General features: G+C 45.7%; 1 protein-coding gene across 7 annotated transcripts in view; it reads right to left on the bottom strand.

Moving 5' to 3' along the window:
- Window positions 1-9,641, bottom strand: part of ANKRD52 (ankyrin repeat domain 52) — a 128,980-nt gene extending 119,339 nt beyond the window's left edge. For 4 of the 7 annotated variants that reach the window (XM_077297526.1, XM_077297528.1, XM_077297527.1 and 1 more), the window contains exon 1: window positions 9,419-9,641. In XM_077297526.1, the coding sequence (XP_077153641.1) occupies window positions 9,419-9,445 (27 nt within the window). In that variant the 5' untranslated portion in view covers window positions 9,446-9,641. The remainder of the gene's footprint in view (window positions 1-9,418) is intronic. The other 3 variants (XM_077297530.1, XM_077297532.1, XM_077297531.1) reach the window with 3 other exon arrangements.
- Window positions 9,642-13,115: the final 3,474 nt, after the last annotated feature.

Below are 13,115 nucleotides of genomic sequence, written 5' to 3'. Positions count from 1 at the left end.
CTTAAAACTGTTTCAGCTGCGGGATCGGACTACCAGCAGTGCCGAGCTTGCTCAGGAATGGCAGCAGGCTGGTGTGAGTGCTTCTGCACGCACTGTGAGGCGGAGACACTTTGAGCAAGGCCTGGTTTCAAGGGGGGCAGCAAAGAAGCCACTTCTCTCCAGAAAAAACATCAGGGACCGACTGATATTCTGCAAAAGGTACAGGGAGTGGACTGCTGAGGACTTGGGCAAAGTCATTTTCTCTGATGAATCCCCTTTTCGATTGTTTGGGACATCTGGAAAACAGCTTATTCGGAGAAGAAGAGGTGAGCGCTACCACCAGTCTTGTCTCATACCAACTGTAAAGCATCCTGAAACCATTCATGTGTGGGGTTGCTTCTCAGCCAAGGGAATCGGCTCACTCACAGTCTTGCCTAAAAACACAGCCATCAATAAAGAATGGTACCAGAATGTCCTCCAAGAGCAACTTCTCCCAACCGTCCAAGAGCAGTTTGGCGCCCAACAATGCCTTTTCCAGCATGATGGAGCACCTTGCCATAAAGCAAAGGTGATAACTAAATGGCTCATGGAACAAGACAGAGATTTTGGGTCCATGGCCTGAAAACTCCCCAGATCTTAATCCCATTGAGAACTTGTGGTCAATCATCAAGAGACGGGTGGACAAACAAAAACCAACAAATTCTGGCAAAATGCAAGCATTGATTATGCAAGAATGGACTGCTATCAGTCAGGATTTGGTCCAGAAGTTGATTGAGAGCATGCCAGGGAGAATTGCAGAGGTCTTGAAGAAGAAGGGTCAACACTGCAAATATTGACTTGCTGCATTAACTCATTCTAACTGTCAATATAACCTATTGGTACTCATAATATGATTGTAATTATATTTATGTATGTGATATAAACATCAGACAAACACTAATAAAAACCAGAGGGCAGCAGATCATGTGAAAATATAATTTTGGTGTCATTCTCAAAACTTTTGGCCATGACTGTACGTGGGCTGTGCTATACACTACATGGCCGGCTGCGAACAATCAGCGACAGGCGCAGTCCGGCCGAATCCTGTGTATTCAATGTATTATTCTAAAATCTTCATAAATAAACTACATACATATTCTAGAATACCCGATGCGTTAGAATCTGGCTACCATCTAGTTAGTGTATAATTACTCAGAAGAACAATCAGTAAAGCTGGGATATACACCCACGACAAAATGGACCCCATTGATAAAGTAAAGAAAGGTAAGCTGTTCAATTGTAAACATACCAATTTCCATAAGGAAGATATAGAGGCGTCCCTTGGACGTGGTGTGAAATGTATGGCACTAGTGCTGCAAAAAATAAAAAGTAAAAATATGCAGGAACAGTGAGTGCCCCTATATAGTGTACACTATATGGTAGTGTACAGGTGGCCGCAAATAAATGGTGGAATTACCAGTGTAAACTGCTCGAGGTAATTAAGTCCTGGTAAAAATGTCCACAGCAAGATATCTGTAAGGAAATGTGATGGGTCCTTATACAGCAGGTTCCGGAGGTAAAGGTGGGCGGTAGTATCGCAGTGAACAATGGTGACATCAACTTACCAAGAGACCGGTGCCGGCTTGTACTAGAGCGACGCGGTATCCGCTAGTCTGCAATAACCGGCAAGATGTGACGAGCTTAAAGGGAACCTATCACCCCGTTTTTTAAAAATTAGATAAAAATAGTGTGAAATAGGGGCAGAGCTGGGCTTTACATTACTGCCTTTTTGGTGCCTTTACACCCCCGTTAGGCTGCCGAAATACCTTTGTGAAGTGGCCGTTTTGTCCTGTCACTCAAGTTGGTCAGGTCGGATGGGCGTGGTCACAGCGCTGTTTCTCCGCCAGATCAGGCTCATCATTACGTTGGTGGCGTAGTGGTGTGCGCATGTCCAAAGAGAAGATCCACTGCCCAGGAGATTCAAAACAGCGCGGTCTTCGCTATTCGCCGTTTACCGGTGGGCGCGGCCATCTTTCCTGTGGCCGCGCGTGCGCAGATGGAGCGCTCTGCTGCCCGGGGCTTCAGGAAAATGGCCGCCGCGATCTCCATCTGCGCACGCGTGGAATCCCACGACCATTTTCCTGAAGCCCCGGGCAGCAGAGCGCTCCATCTGCGCACGCGCGGCCACAGGAAAGATGGCCGCGCCCACCGGTAAACGGCGAATAGCGAAGACCGCGCTGTTTTGAATCTCCTGGGCAGTGGATCTTCTCTTTGGACATGCGCACACCACTACGCCACCAACGTAATGATGAGCCTGATCTGGGGGAGAAACAGCGCTGTGACCACGCCCATCCAACCTGACCAACTTGAGTGACAGCAGAAAACGGCCACTTCACAAAGGTATTTCGGCAGCCTAACGGGGGTGTAAAGGCACCAAAAAGGCACTAATGTAAAGCCCAGCTCTGCCCCTATTTCACACTATTTTTATCTAATCTTTAAAAAACGGGGTGATAGGTTCCCTTTAAGTGCCGGATGGGCGGGACTAAACGAGCCGGTCATGTGATCAGAGTTACTGTGCAAGGAGAGCATAGAGGAAGTGATGCAGCTAGGCTGTGCGGTCCACAGTCAGAGTGTTTGTGTTCCAGCAGACATATTGAGAGGGGCAGATGATGACCTTAAAGGCTCCGGAGACATTGTGGTGTTTCACTTATACACCAATGTGCACACAGGGTGACGGCATATTACCTTAGCACAATCTCTATAGGAGCCAGTTTAAACCTGTATGATCAGGGTTCTTGAATAGGGTACCCAGGTGGATTTTAAAGGGAACCTACCACCCCGTTTTTTAAAAATTAGATAAAAATAGTGTGAAATAGGGGCAGAGCTGGGCTTTACATTAGGGCCTTTTCGGTGCCTTTACACCCCCGTTAGGCTGCCCAAATACCTTTGTGAAGTGGCCGTTTTCTGCTGTCACTCAAGTGGGTCAGGTCGGATGGGCGTGGTCACAGCGCTGTTTGTCCCCCAGGATCCTGCTCATCATTACGTTGGTGGCGTAGTGGTGTGCGCATGTCCAAAGAAGATCCACTGCCCAGGAGATGAATAACGGCGCGGTCTTCGCTATTCAGCCGTTTACCGGTGGGCGCGGCCATCTTTCCTGTGGCCGCGCCTGCGCAGATGGAGCGCTCTGCTGCCCGGGACTTCAGGAAAATGGCCGCCGCGATCTCCATCTGCGCACGCGCGGAATCCCGCGGCCATTTTCCTGAAGTCCCGGGCAGCAGAGCGCTCCATCTGCGCAGGCGCGGCCACAGGAAAGATGGCCGCGCCCACCGGTAAACGGCTGAATAGCGAAGACCGCGCCGTTATTCATCTCCTGGGCAGTGGATCTTCTTTGGACATGCGCACACCACTACGCCACCAACGTAATGATGAGCAGGATCCTGGGGGACAAACAGCGCTGTGACCACGCCCATCCGACCTGACCCACTTGAGTGACAGCAGAAAACGGCCACTTCACAAAGGTATTTGGGCAGCCTAACGGGGGTGTAAAGGCACCGAAAAGGCCCTAATGTAAAGCCCAGCTCTGCCCCTATTTCACACTATTTTTATCTAATTTTTAAAAAACGGGGTGGTAGGTTCCCTTTAAAGTAAAATACTTATATAAATGACATAAGATCATAGTCTCTATTTAACCCTATTCAAGAACACTGATCATACAGGTTTAAACTGGCTCATATAGAGATTGTACTAAGGTAATATGCCGTTATTATTAAGCATGACTCTAATTATGGTATTCTTATTTGCAGAGTCGGTTATACTGAGAGAACGTATATGACACTGTCCACTTGTCCGTCTACACACCGTCACCCTGTGTGCACTTTGGTGTATAAGTGATACACCACAATGTCTCCGGAGCAAGATATCTTGCTGTGGACATTTTTACCAGGACTTCATTACCTCGAGCAATTTACACTGGTAATTCCACCATTTACAGCCACCTGTACACTACCATATAGTACACTATATAGGGGCACTCACTGTTCCTGCATTTTTTTTTTTTGTTGCAGCACTAGTGCCGTACATTTCACACCACGTCCAAGGGAGGCCTCTATATCTTCCTTATGGAAATTGGTATGTTTACAATTGAATAGCTTACCTTTGTTTACTTTATCAATGGGGTCCCCATTTTGTCGTGGGTGTATATCCCAGCTTTACAGATTGTTCTTCTGAGTAATTATACACTAATTCTCTCTGAGCATAATACGTGCTTTTCCCTGGTTCCTATGTATCTCAAATGTACTATTAGGCCTTACCGATATATTTCTCCCCCCCCCAATCACAAAAAACCTCATTTAAGTTTTTAAGTTGAGTGCCTAAGTTTATCTTTCTCTATACAGGTCCTTCTCAAAAAATTAGCATATAGTGTTAAATTTCATTATTTACCATAATGTAATGATTACAATTAAACTTTCATATACTATAGATTCATTATCCACCAACTGAAATTTGTCAGGTCTTTTATTGTTTTAATACTGATGATTTTGGCATACAACTCCTGATAACCCAAAAAACCTGTCTCAATAAATTAGCATATCAAGAAAAGGTTCTCTAAATGACCTATTACCCTAATCTTCTGAATCAACTAATTAACTCTAAACACATGCAAAAGATACCTGAGGCTTTTAAAAACTCCCTGCCTGGTTCATTACTCAAAACCCCCATCATGGGTAAGACTAGCGACCTGACAGATGTCAAGAAGGCCATCATTGACACCCTCAAGCAAGAGGGTAAGACCCAGAAAGAAATTTCTCAACAAATAGGCTGTTCCCAGAGTGCTGTATCAAGGCACCTCAATGGTAAGTCTGTTGGAAGGAAACAATGTGGCAGAAAACGCTGTACAACGAGAAGAGGTGACCGGACCCTGAGGAAGATTGTGGAGAAGGACCGATTCCAGACCTTGGGGAACCTGAGGAAGCAGTGGACTGAGTCTGGTGTGCACAGGCGTGTGCAGGAAATGGGCTACAGGTGCCGCATTCCCCAGGTAAAGCCACTTTTGAACCATAAACAGCGGCAGAAGCGCCTGACCTGGGCTACAGAGAAGCAGCACTGGACTGTTGCTAAGTGGTCCCAAGTACTTTTTTCTGATGAAAGCAAATTTTGCATGTCATTCGGAAATCAAGGTGCCAGAGTCTGGAGGAAGACTGGGGAGAAGGAAATGCCAAAATGCCTGAAGTCCAGTGTCAAGTACCCACAGTCAGTGATGGTGTGGGGTGCCATGTCAGCTGCTGGTGTTGGTCCACTGTGTTTCATCAAGGGCAGGGTCAATGCAGCTAGCTATCAGGAGATTTTGGAGCACTTCATGCTTCCATCGGCTGAAATGCTTTATGGAGATGATGATTTAATTTTTCAGCACGACCTGGCACCTGCTCACAGTGCCAAAACCACTGGTAAATGGTTTACTGACCATGGTATTACTGTGCTCAATTGGCCTGCCAACTCTCCTGACCTGAACCCCATAGAGAATCTGTGGGATATTGTGAAGAGAAAGTTGAGAGACGCAAGACCCAACACTCTGGATGAGCTTAAGGCCGCTATTGAAGCATCCTGGGCCTCCATAACATCTCAGCAGTGTCACAGGCTGATTGCCTCCATGCCACGCCGCATTGAAGCAGTCATTTCTGCCAAAGGATTCCCGACCAAGTATTGAGTGCATAACTGAACATTATTATTTGATGGTTTTTTTGTTTGTTATTAAAAAACACTTTTATTTGATTGGACAGGTGAAATATGCTAATTTATTGAGACAGGTTTTTTGGGTTATCAGGAGTTGTATGCCAAAATCATCAGTATTAAAACAATTAAAGACCTGACAAATTTCAGTTGGTGGATAATGAATCTATAATATATGAAAGTTTAATTGTAATCATTACATTATGGTAAATAATGAAATTTAACACTATATGCTAATTTTTTGAGAAGGACCTGTATACGGCTTTGGACCCTACCAAGGCACCATATCCGGATAGTGCATGCGGTTTTCTCTTATGGAGCACAAATATAAGACCCTACCCACAGACCCGCCCTGATGTCCGAATATAACTGCACACCGATTACACAAAAATCAAAATGTATCATTTTAATAAGTATTACAGTGCCAATACGGCCATGCCAGTATGTTACTTTGTAAAAAACTGCCGACAGGTTTCCTTTAAATGTAAAAGAAAAAAAAAAAAAGGCTTGTAATCAAAAGAAGACCGTTAACCCCTTCCCCGATAGGCAGCAGATAGCTATAGGCCCAAGGATGGTTTTACCATGTGCTCCTGTTAGCGAGGAGTGCATCAGGCAAAATTAGAATTTGCTTGTTTTCCTAGATTTTCCCAGGAAATTAGATTCACTGAGATTTGTGTCTGGAGAAACCCCTGAGCATAATAAACGTAAGGGCATGGTCACATGTTGAGTATTTGCAGCAGATTTTTATGCAACAAAATTCAGAGAGTGTGAACAGGAAAAACGCTGCGCAAAATACACACTTGTCTCATTAATTCAAAAGGGAGAAAATTATAAAAACGCCAACAGAACTGACATGCTGCAAATATGAAAAGAAACGCTTTGATGATCCAACTCCGCAAGGAAAAAATGCAACATCTGCATGAGCTTTCAGAAATCTCATTCACTTTGCCGTTACTGGAAAACGCTGTGGAGTTTTTTCCCCTCAAATAGAAAAATAAAGTTGAACAAAATGCATAAAAAAAAAAAAACAACACAAAGTCCTACTATGTGGGACAAAGATTCCCTATGCTGACTTTTTAGGCCCCTAAGCTTATATTCTAATCCCGCACTCCTCACTGTCATCTGGTCAGCAACGCATCTAATCCCGGATGCAAGTGCCAAAATCCCTGAGCCTCACACCAAGCCAAGCTCTGAAGATGCCTTGGAGGGTTCTGCAAAAAAGGGCGAAAGGTCACAATGTGCACTGAACTGTGGAATTTGGCCAAAATAAAAAGTACGATAGTTTTCTCTGCTTTGGGTCCAGTGATAAACCATGTATTCATTTCTTACCACTGGGTATGGAAGAACACTTCCCCACCATATAAATAGTGATAACTGCATTTTTATCCCTTCAACACAGGAGGGTAAAGTATTATTCTTGGTAGTGAAGGGTTAATACTGGCGTGTTACCAGAGTACACAGGTCTTTTTGTCCCAGGGCTACAGTGACAATTGTCCTGGTTGCTGTTGGAACCACAGGACAGAAAGTGTACAGACAACCACAGTCAGCAGCTTCATTATATTCTGAGGCATCAACAATTTTAAAGGTTCAAGAGATTCCCAGGATGATTAAAAAAAAAAAAAAAAACCACATGTAGTAACTGAAAAAACTACTATAAGGACGCAGTCCGATATCCGTATAAATGGCATAGAGATTGGAACGCAGTGCATGGACTGGCTGGCGGCTTCATGTATGTCTACGCAGCTGTCACGTTCGGTTTGGGATGGCCGCGACCAGTACAAGCTCTGGGGTCCTAGCTCTGTCTCATTTAAGCGGTCTTGTGACTGCACCCCATTATTAATACTAACATCTACTTCTCCAGATTGCGCAGAAGCCATTTTGTGCCTGCAAGCTGCAGCCTTGCGAACCTTCAGTCTCATTCCCTGTACTTACAGCACCGTGCCTATAAATGCCTGTGATGCTGTCAGTTCAGGTCAAGACGCCTGATCGGGCCAGGGATTGTAAAACCAATAAGAAAGAACAGACAGCTGTTATACAACTGTGTGATTTAGCCCCCAAGGTTTCCTGCAAGAAAGGAGTCTTATCCATCATAGTCATGACTGCAACAGCCAATCACTGCCCTCATCGGTCATGTATAAGTTTGGGGTTTTTGGGAAGGTGTTTTAAACACATTTCCAGTTGTTACGCATTTCATGGACTAGCCCTTTAAAGGGGATCTGTCAGTAGGATCAACCTTCCTAAGCCATCTATATGTGCATGTAGATTCCATTTAAAGTTTTCAGATACCGAAAACATCTATGGTACCAATTGTTTTCTAAGTATCCGATTGCATCAAATCCATAGAAAAAGGAAATAAAAAAAATAAAGACAAATGATGATAGAGCAGAGGAGCAAGAGGCAGAAATGCACATTCTTTATCTGCTATATCTATTACATGGGCTCTCATTTCAGAAAACTGTTCCCTATATGCACAGTTCACTGCAGGGAAAAATAACCTGCGCTTTACTTATTCTCTCTGTGCCCGGTATCTGCTGACGACATGGTCTCTGCTGTGTGGCTGCAGCGGTGAAGTCACACTGACATTGCTGCAGCTAATCACTGACAAAATTCACAAGAGCAAATAAAATAAATAAAACAGACAAGCAAACAATGTTACATGTAGCTAATAATCAGAGTTTCCTAACCCAGAGGTGCAGATGGGCATTGCAAGGATATCCCATCCAACACCGTACCCCCTCCACTAACAGTCAGACCATCAGATTCCAGCATTCAGGGCCATCGCCTTTATAATACTAACCCTTTTAACCCATTATCTACCAATGTCCTTTTTTTGGGACGCCTAATCTTTAGCTTCTAGCAACTAAGATTTTATAATTAGGTCCAATTTTTTGTGTTGTGTTTGTAAAATGAATGTTTTCAAACTAGGAAATCATGTAATTGTCATTTTTAATTGAATATTGGGACGCCCTTTTCTGAAAAATACGTACTTGTAAAAATTTTAATTTGGCAAGTAATGGGTTAAAAGGGTGGAACAGGAATAAAAAGACATGTGCAATGTCCTTCAGAAATAGCGCCACCACTGACCACAGGTTGTGCGCAGTATTGCAACTCAGCTACAGCCACTTCAACAGGGTTGAGCCGTAATACCAGACACAACCTATGGTCATGGGTGGCGCCATTTAGGAAAGAAAGCAGCCGTTTTCCTGCCAACCTCATAACGATAAGATGCCTCATGCCCACCGCCTGTCATCACTGGCGTACCACCCTGCCAGCCACCATCACAGGGGTCGTCAGCCAGCTCTTCCGGCCTCTGACCTGCAGGACCCCATGACAGCTGGGTGACACCTGTGACGTGACGGCACAGACAGATGAAGCCCCCTCCCCCACGACTAGCTGACACCGGGCCCCGCCGACCTCACGGTGCTGATGATGGGCATTGTCACATGGTGACGTCATCACACGCCAGGAAAGGGTTAATGCGAATGCGGCGTTCGGTGACTTCAGCACAGGACTGAGCCCGGCGGAGGGCGCCATGACGGCGGCAGATAACGAGCCCTCCGCTCAGGCACCACGTACACCGGACCAGAACGTGCAGCCGCCGTGTGTACCTCCGCTCCCGCCACTACCGAGCAGCGCAGGCCGCAGCGCACACACCGAGGCCTGCAGCGCAGCTAGGCCGCACACCACAGCCCGGCCTACAGCGCAGCACAATGCCCGCGACTGCGCGCCTCACCTGGTCAGTGATTTCGAGGACTCCCATGTCCTGCGGTCAGTCAGCATGAAGTCCCGTCATGTGGCGCTATCTCCCGCAGGACGGACGACACACTGCGGCTGCGGGCGCCCGATCTGCGCCTTCTGCTCGATTCTTTTTCTTATTGCTGCAGGAAGCAAGGGCCCGCCTACTGCTGGCGCCCACAGCGCCCTCTGCTGCTGCAGTACCCGCAACAAACACCTTCCGCCTCTACTGGGCGCCCTCTAGCGACTGGTAAGGAGAGTGCAAGGCGCAAGGCATAAATATCTGCAGAGCAGTGGGTACAGCGCCACCTGGTGGCTGTGAAGTATCGATGTCTCCAATGTTTACAGAATGGAGAGAAGGGCTATGGCTACGTTCACATTCGCGGCGGGCGCCGCAGCGTCGGGCGCCGCAGCGGCGCCGCATGCGTCATGCGCCCCTATATTTAACATGGGGGCGCATGGACATGCGGTGCACTTGCTTTTTGCGCCGCATGCGTCCCTGCGGCGCCCGCGTCGGGGCGCAGAGGACGCAGCAAGTTGCATTTTTGCTGCGTCCAAAATCAATGGAAAAAAGGACGCATGCGGCGCAAAAAGCAGCGTTGTGCATGTGTTCACATTTGCGCTGTGCGTTGCGGCGGCGACGCTGCGGCGCACACCGCAAATGTGAACGTAGCCTATGGTCACACTGAGTGTGCTGAGTTGCCGGAGCAGAAACGCCCCCAAACCCACGAGATTTGTTTTAAAACTACTTAGAAAACTCAATGTGAACATACCCTGAGGTTAGGTACATCTTCCTCTTTTAGACACTCTGAGTTTTCAACCTTACGCTCAGGTTCCACTCCAAAAATGAAGCAAAATGAATGTTTACTGTGCACTGTTTTTTGTGGCAATTAAGAGGAATTTTTGGTACGCACCGTAAAATCTCTTTGTTGCTTCATTGGGGGACACAGGTAACCATGGGTGTATGCTGCTGTTGCTAGGAGGCTGACACTATGCAAAAAAAAAAGGAAAATAGCTCCTCCTCATCAATATACACCCACCGACTGGCACCAAGTACCTCAGTTAGTAAAGCAGTAGGAGAAGCAACAATAACAAAACTAAGTACAAGCCCAACCAAGGCACAAAACCAGGGAGGGTGCTGTGTCCTCCAATGAAGGCTCCAAGAAATAGATTTTACAGGGAATACTAAAAATCCTTCTTAGGCCGGCGTCACACTAGGCGTAGGGAAATACTGTCCGTACGCAGAAATGTTCCCGAAACAGTGTTCCGTAGGTAATCCCTTGTCAAGGTGTGGCAGCGTATTTTGCGCATGTAATTCTGCGTATGTAATCCGTATGACATCGGTAATGCGTTTTTTTCCCGCAACCTTACAAAATGGACATTTAACGGTTTTGTGGCCTGAAATTAATTTAAATCATCATCACCAACCCTATTTTAAGGCCTCTACAACAGGTGGCACACTCCCATATGGCCATTTTGTGGTTGTGCATCTGTTGGTGTGTTGTGGTAACGTTTGCACCATGTCTGAGCTCCTGCATTTCACCCCAACTCAGCGGGTGTTATTTAGCTGGGTCTTGTCTCGTCGCTTTGGCCAGCCATACCCCGTGATAGTGGATCCGCGAAGGAGGAGAAGAATGTGGGTGCATGATGCATCCACTTTTGAGACAACGCCTCACTAAAGCACATTTTCAGAGGTTGTATAGAGCTCTGCGTGCACATCCTGATAAGTTTTACCTATACTGTCGAATGACAATACCAACATTTGACATCTTGTTGGAGACAGTACGTCCAGGACTCACGTTTCAGGACACCAGGATGCGAAAATGCATATCCGCAGAGGAGCGTCTTCTCCTCACCTTACGGTATGTATTCACCATCCTCACATACTGTGGCTTTTTTTTATTTTTGGTTGTTTCCTAGCAGCTCATTTAAAATATTTGTGTTAATTAGACAAAAAGCTGATCCTAAATATGTATTTAATGTTAAATTTTAGTACCCAGTGTATATTTGTAAATTTTCATTGTTAATCCTGCCTTTTTACATCTTAAAAATACTTGTGTTTACTCTGGTTTTTGTGAACTATTGTTACCTAGCTAATATTATTTGTTCTGTGCTTTCAGATTCCTGTCAACTGGATTGTCTTATGCCGGACTACACATGGAGTTTCTCATTGGGCGGTCCACTATTTCTGGCATTGTGCGGACAACATGTATGAAAATATGGGCAAAACTCCACGAACTTGTCATGCCTGAGCCCAAAATGGATGATTGGCTGAAAATAGCCCGTGGATTCAATGACACTTGCGATTTCCCACACTGCATTGGAGCCCTGGATGGGAAACATATCAGGGTGTGTAAGCCGCCAAACTCGGGCTCCCAATTCTACAATCATAAGCAGTTTTTCTCTGCAGTTCTGTTAGCTGTAGTTGACAGTAACTACTGGTTTATAATTGTAGACATTGGGGCCTATGGGCGAACTGGAGACTCTAGGGTCTTCAATTCATCCATTATGGGTCGGCGGCTACGTGACAACCAGTTGGACCTCCCACCACCACGACAACTCCCAGGCTCCAATGCTGAAGCAGTGCCATATGTTCTTGTGGCAGATGAGGCCTTCCAATTGACTAGGCACGTCATGAGGCCTTATCCCCGGCTCAACCTGGACCACCGGCGGCGGGTGTTTAATTTCAGGCTTTCCAGGGCGTGGCAACTGGTGGAGTGTGCCTTCGGGATTCTGTGTGCCAAATAGCGTGTCCTCCAGTCTGCCATTCAGCTGAGTGAGGCTAATGTTAACGAAGTGATAAAAGCGTGTGTTGTTTTACACATTTTACAAGACATCATGATTGTCATGATTGCTCCTCAGCTGCTAGTGGTGAAGACATGTTGACTAATGTGGGTAGGCCTACACCACATGGCCCTCCTCCGCGGCGTCCCCTTTCTGGCGTAAAAGTGAGGGATTTTTACACAAATTATTTTGTTTCTCCTCAGGGTGCTACTCCCTGGTAGGATTATGCTGTATCTCAGTTGTAATTGTTTTCTTTATTACTATACTATCTGAAAAAAAGAAAAATGTACTTTACTTACTGAACTATGTGTGTTGTTTTGACTTAATAGATTTTGATGAACATAATATGATTGTATATGATGTAATAATGAATGGACAAACACAAAGAAATTGGTTTTCAAACTCGTTTTTATAAATGATATTTTTAACTTTCAAAAACCATATTGCCAGCATATGGCTTTTGTGGCCATTAAAACTTGGCCAGAGCCAAATAATAAACAAAAACACATTGCTATCACAGCAGATTATCAATTTGTGTGCATATCACACACAATTTGCAACAAGAATCAACCAGCTTTTAAAGATTCTGATATGTTGGTGGAGGCGATGGGGGCAGTTCAGGTTGCTGCTCTTGTGGCCTTTGTTGGCCCAATTGCCCTTCACCCTGTTGGTGTGATCTCTGTTGGCCCTGCCCTAAAATCTGGCCCTGCTCAGATTGCCCACTTGAGTACTGGCCATAAGGGTTTATACTATGGGCATCTGTTATGGTTCTCAATGGCGAGAGAACATAGCCCAGCATATATGAGAACTAGCTCTTGGAAGATGGAAACTATACTGACCATGAACTAAACCTGCCGCACAACTAGAAGTGGCCGGGTAGCATGCCTACGTTTTTTTATCCCTAGATGCCC

This window comes from Ranitomeya variabilis, chromosome 3 (genome assembly GCF_051348905.1).
Source record: "Ranitomeya variabilis isolate aRanVar5 chromosome 3, aRanVar5.hap1, whole genome shotgun sequence".
Lineage (NCBI taxonomy): Eukaryota > Metazoa > Chordata > Amphibia > Anura > Dendrobatidae > Ranitomeya > Ranitomeya variabilis.
The sequence above is the reverse complement of the archived record's forward strand: the minus strand, read 5'-3'. Positions and strand labels throughout refer to the sequence as shown.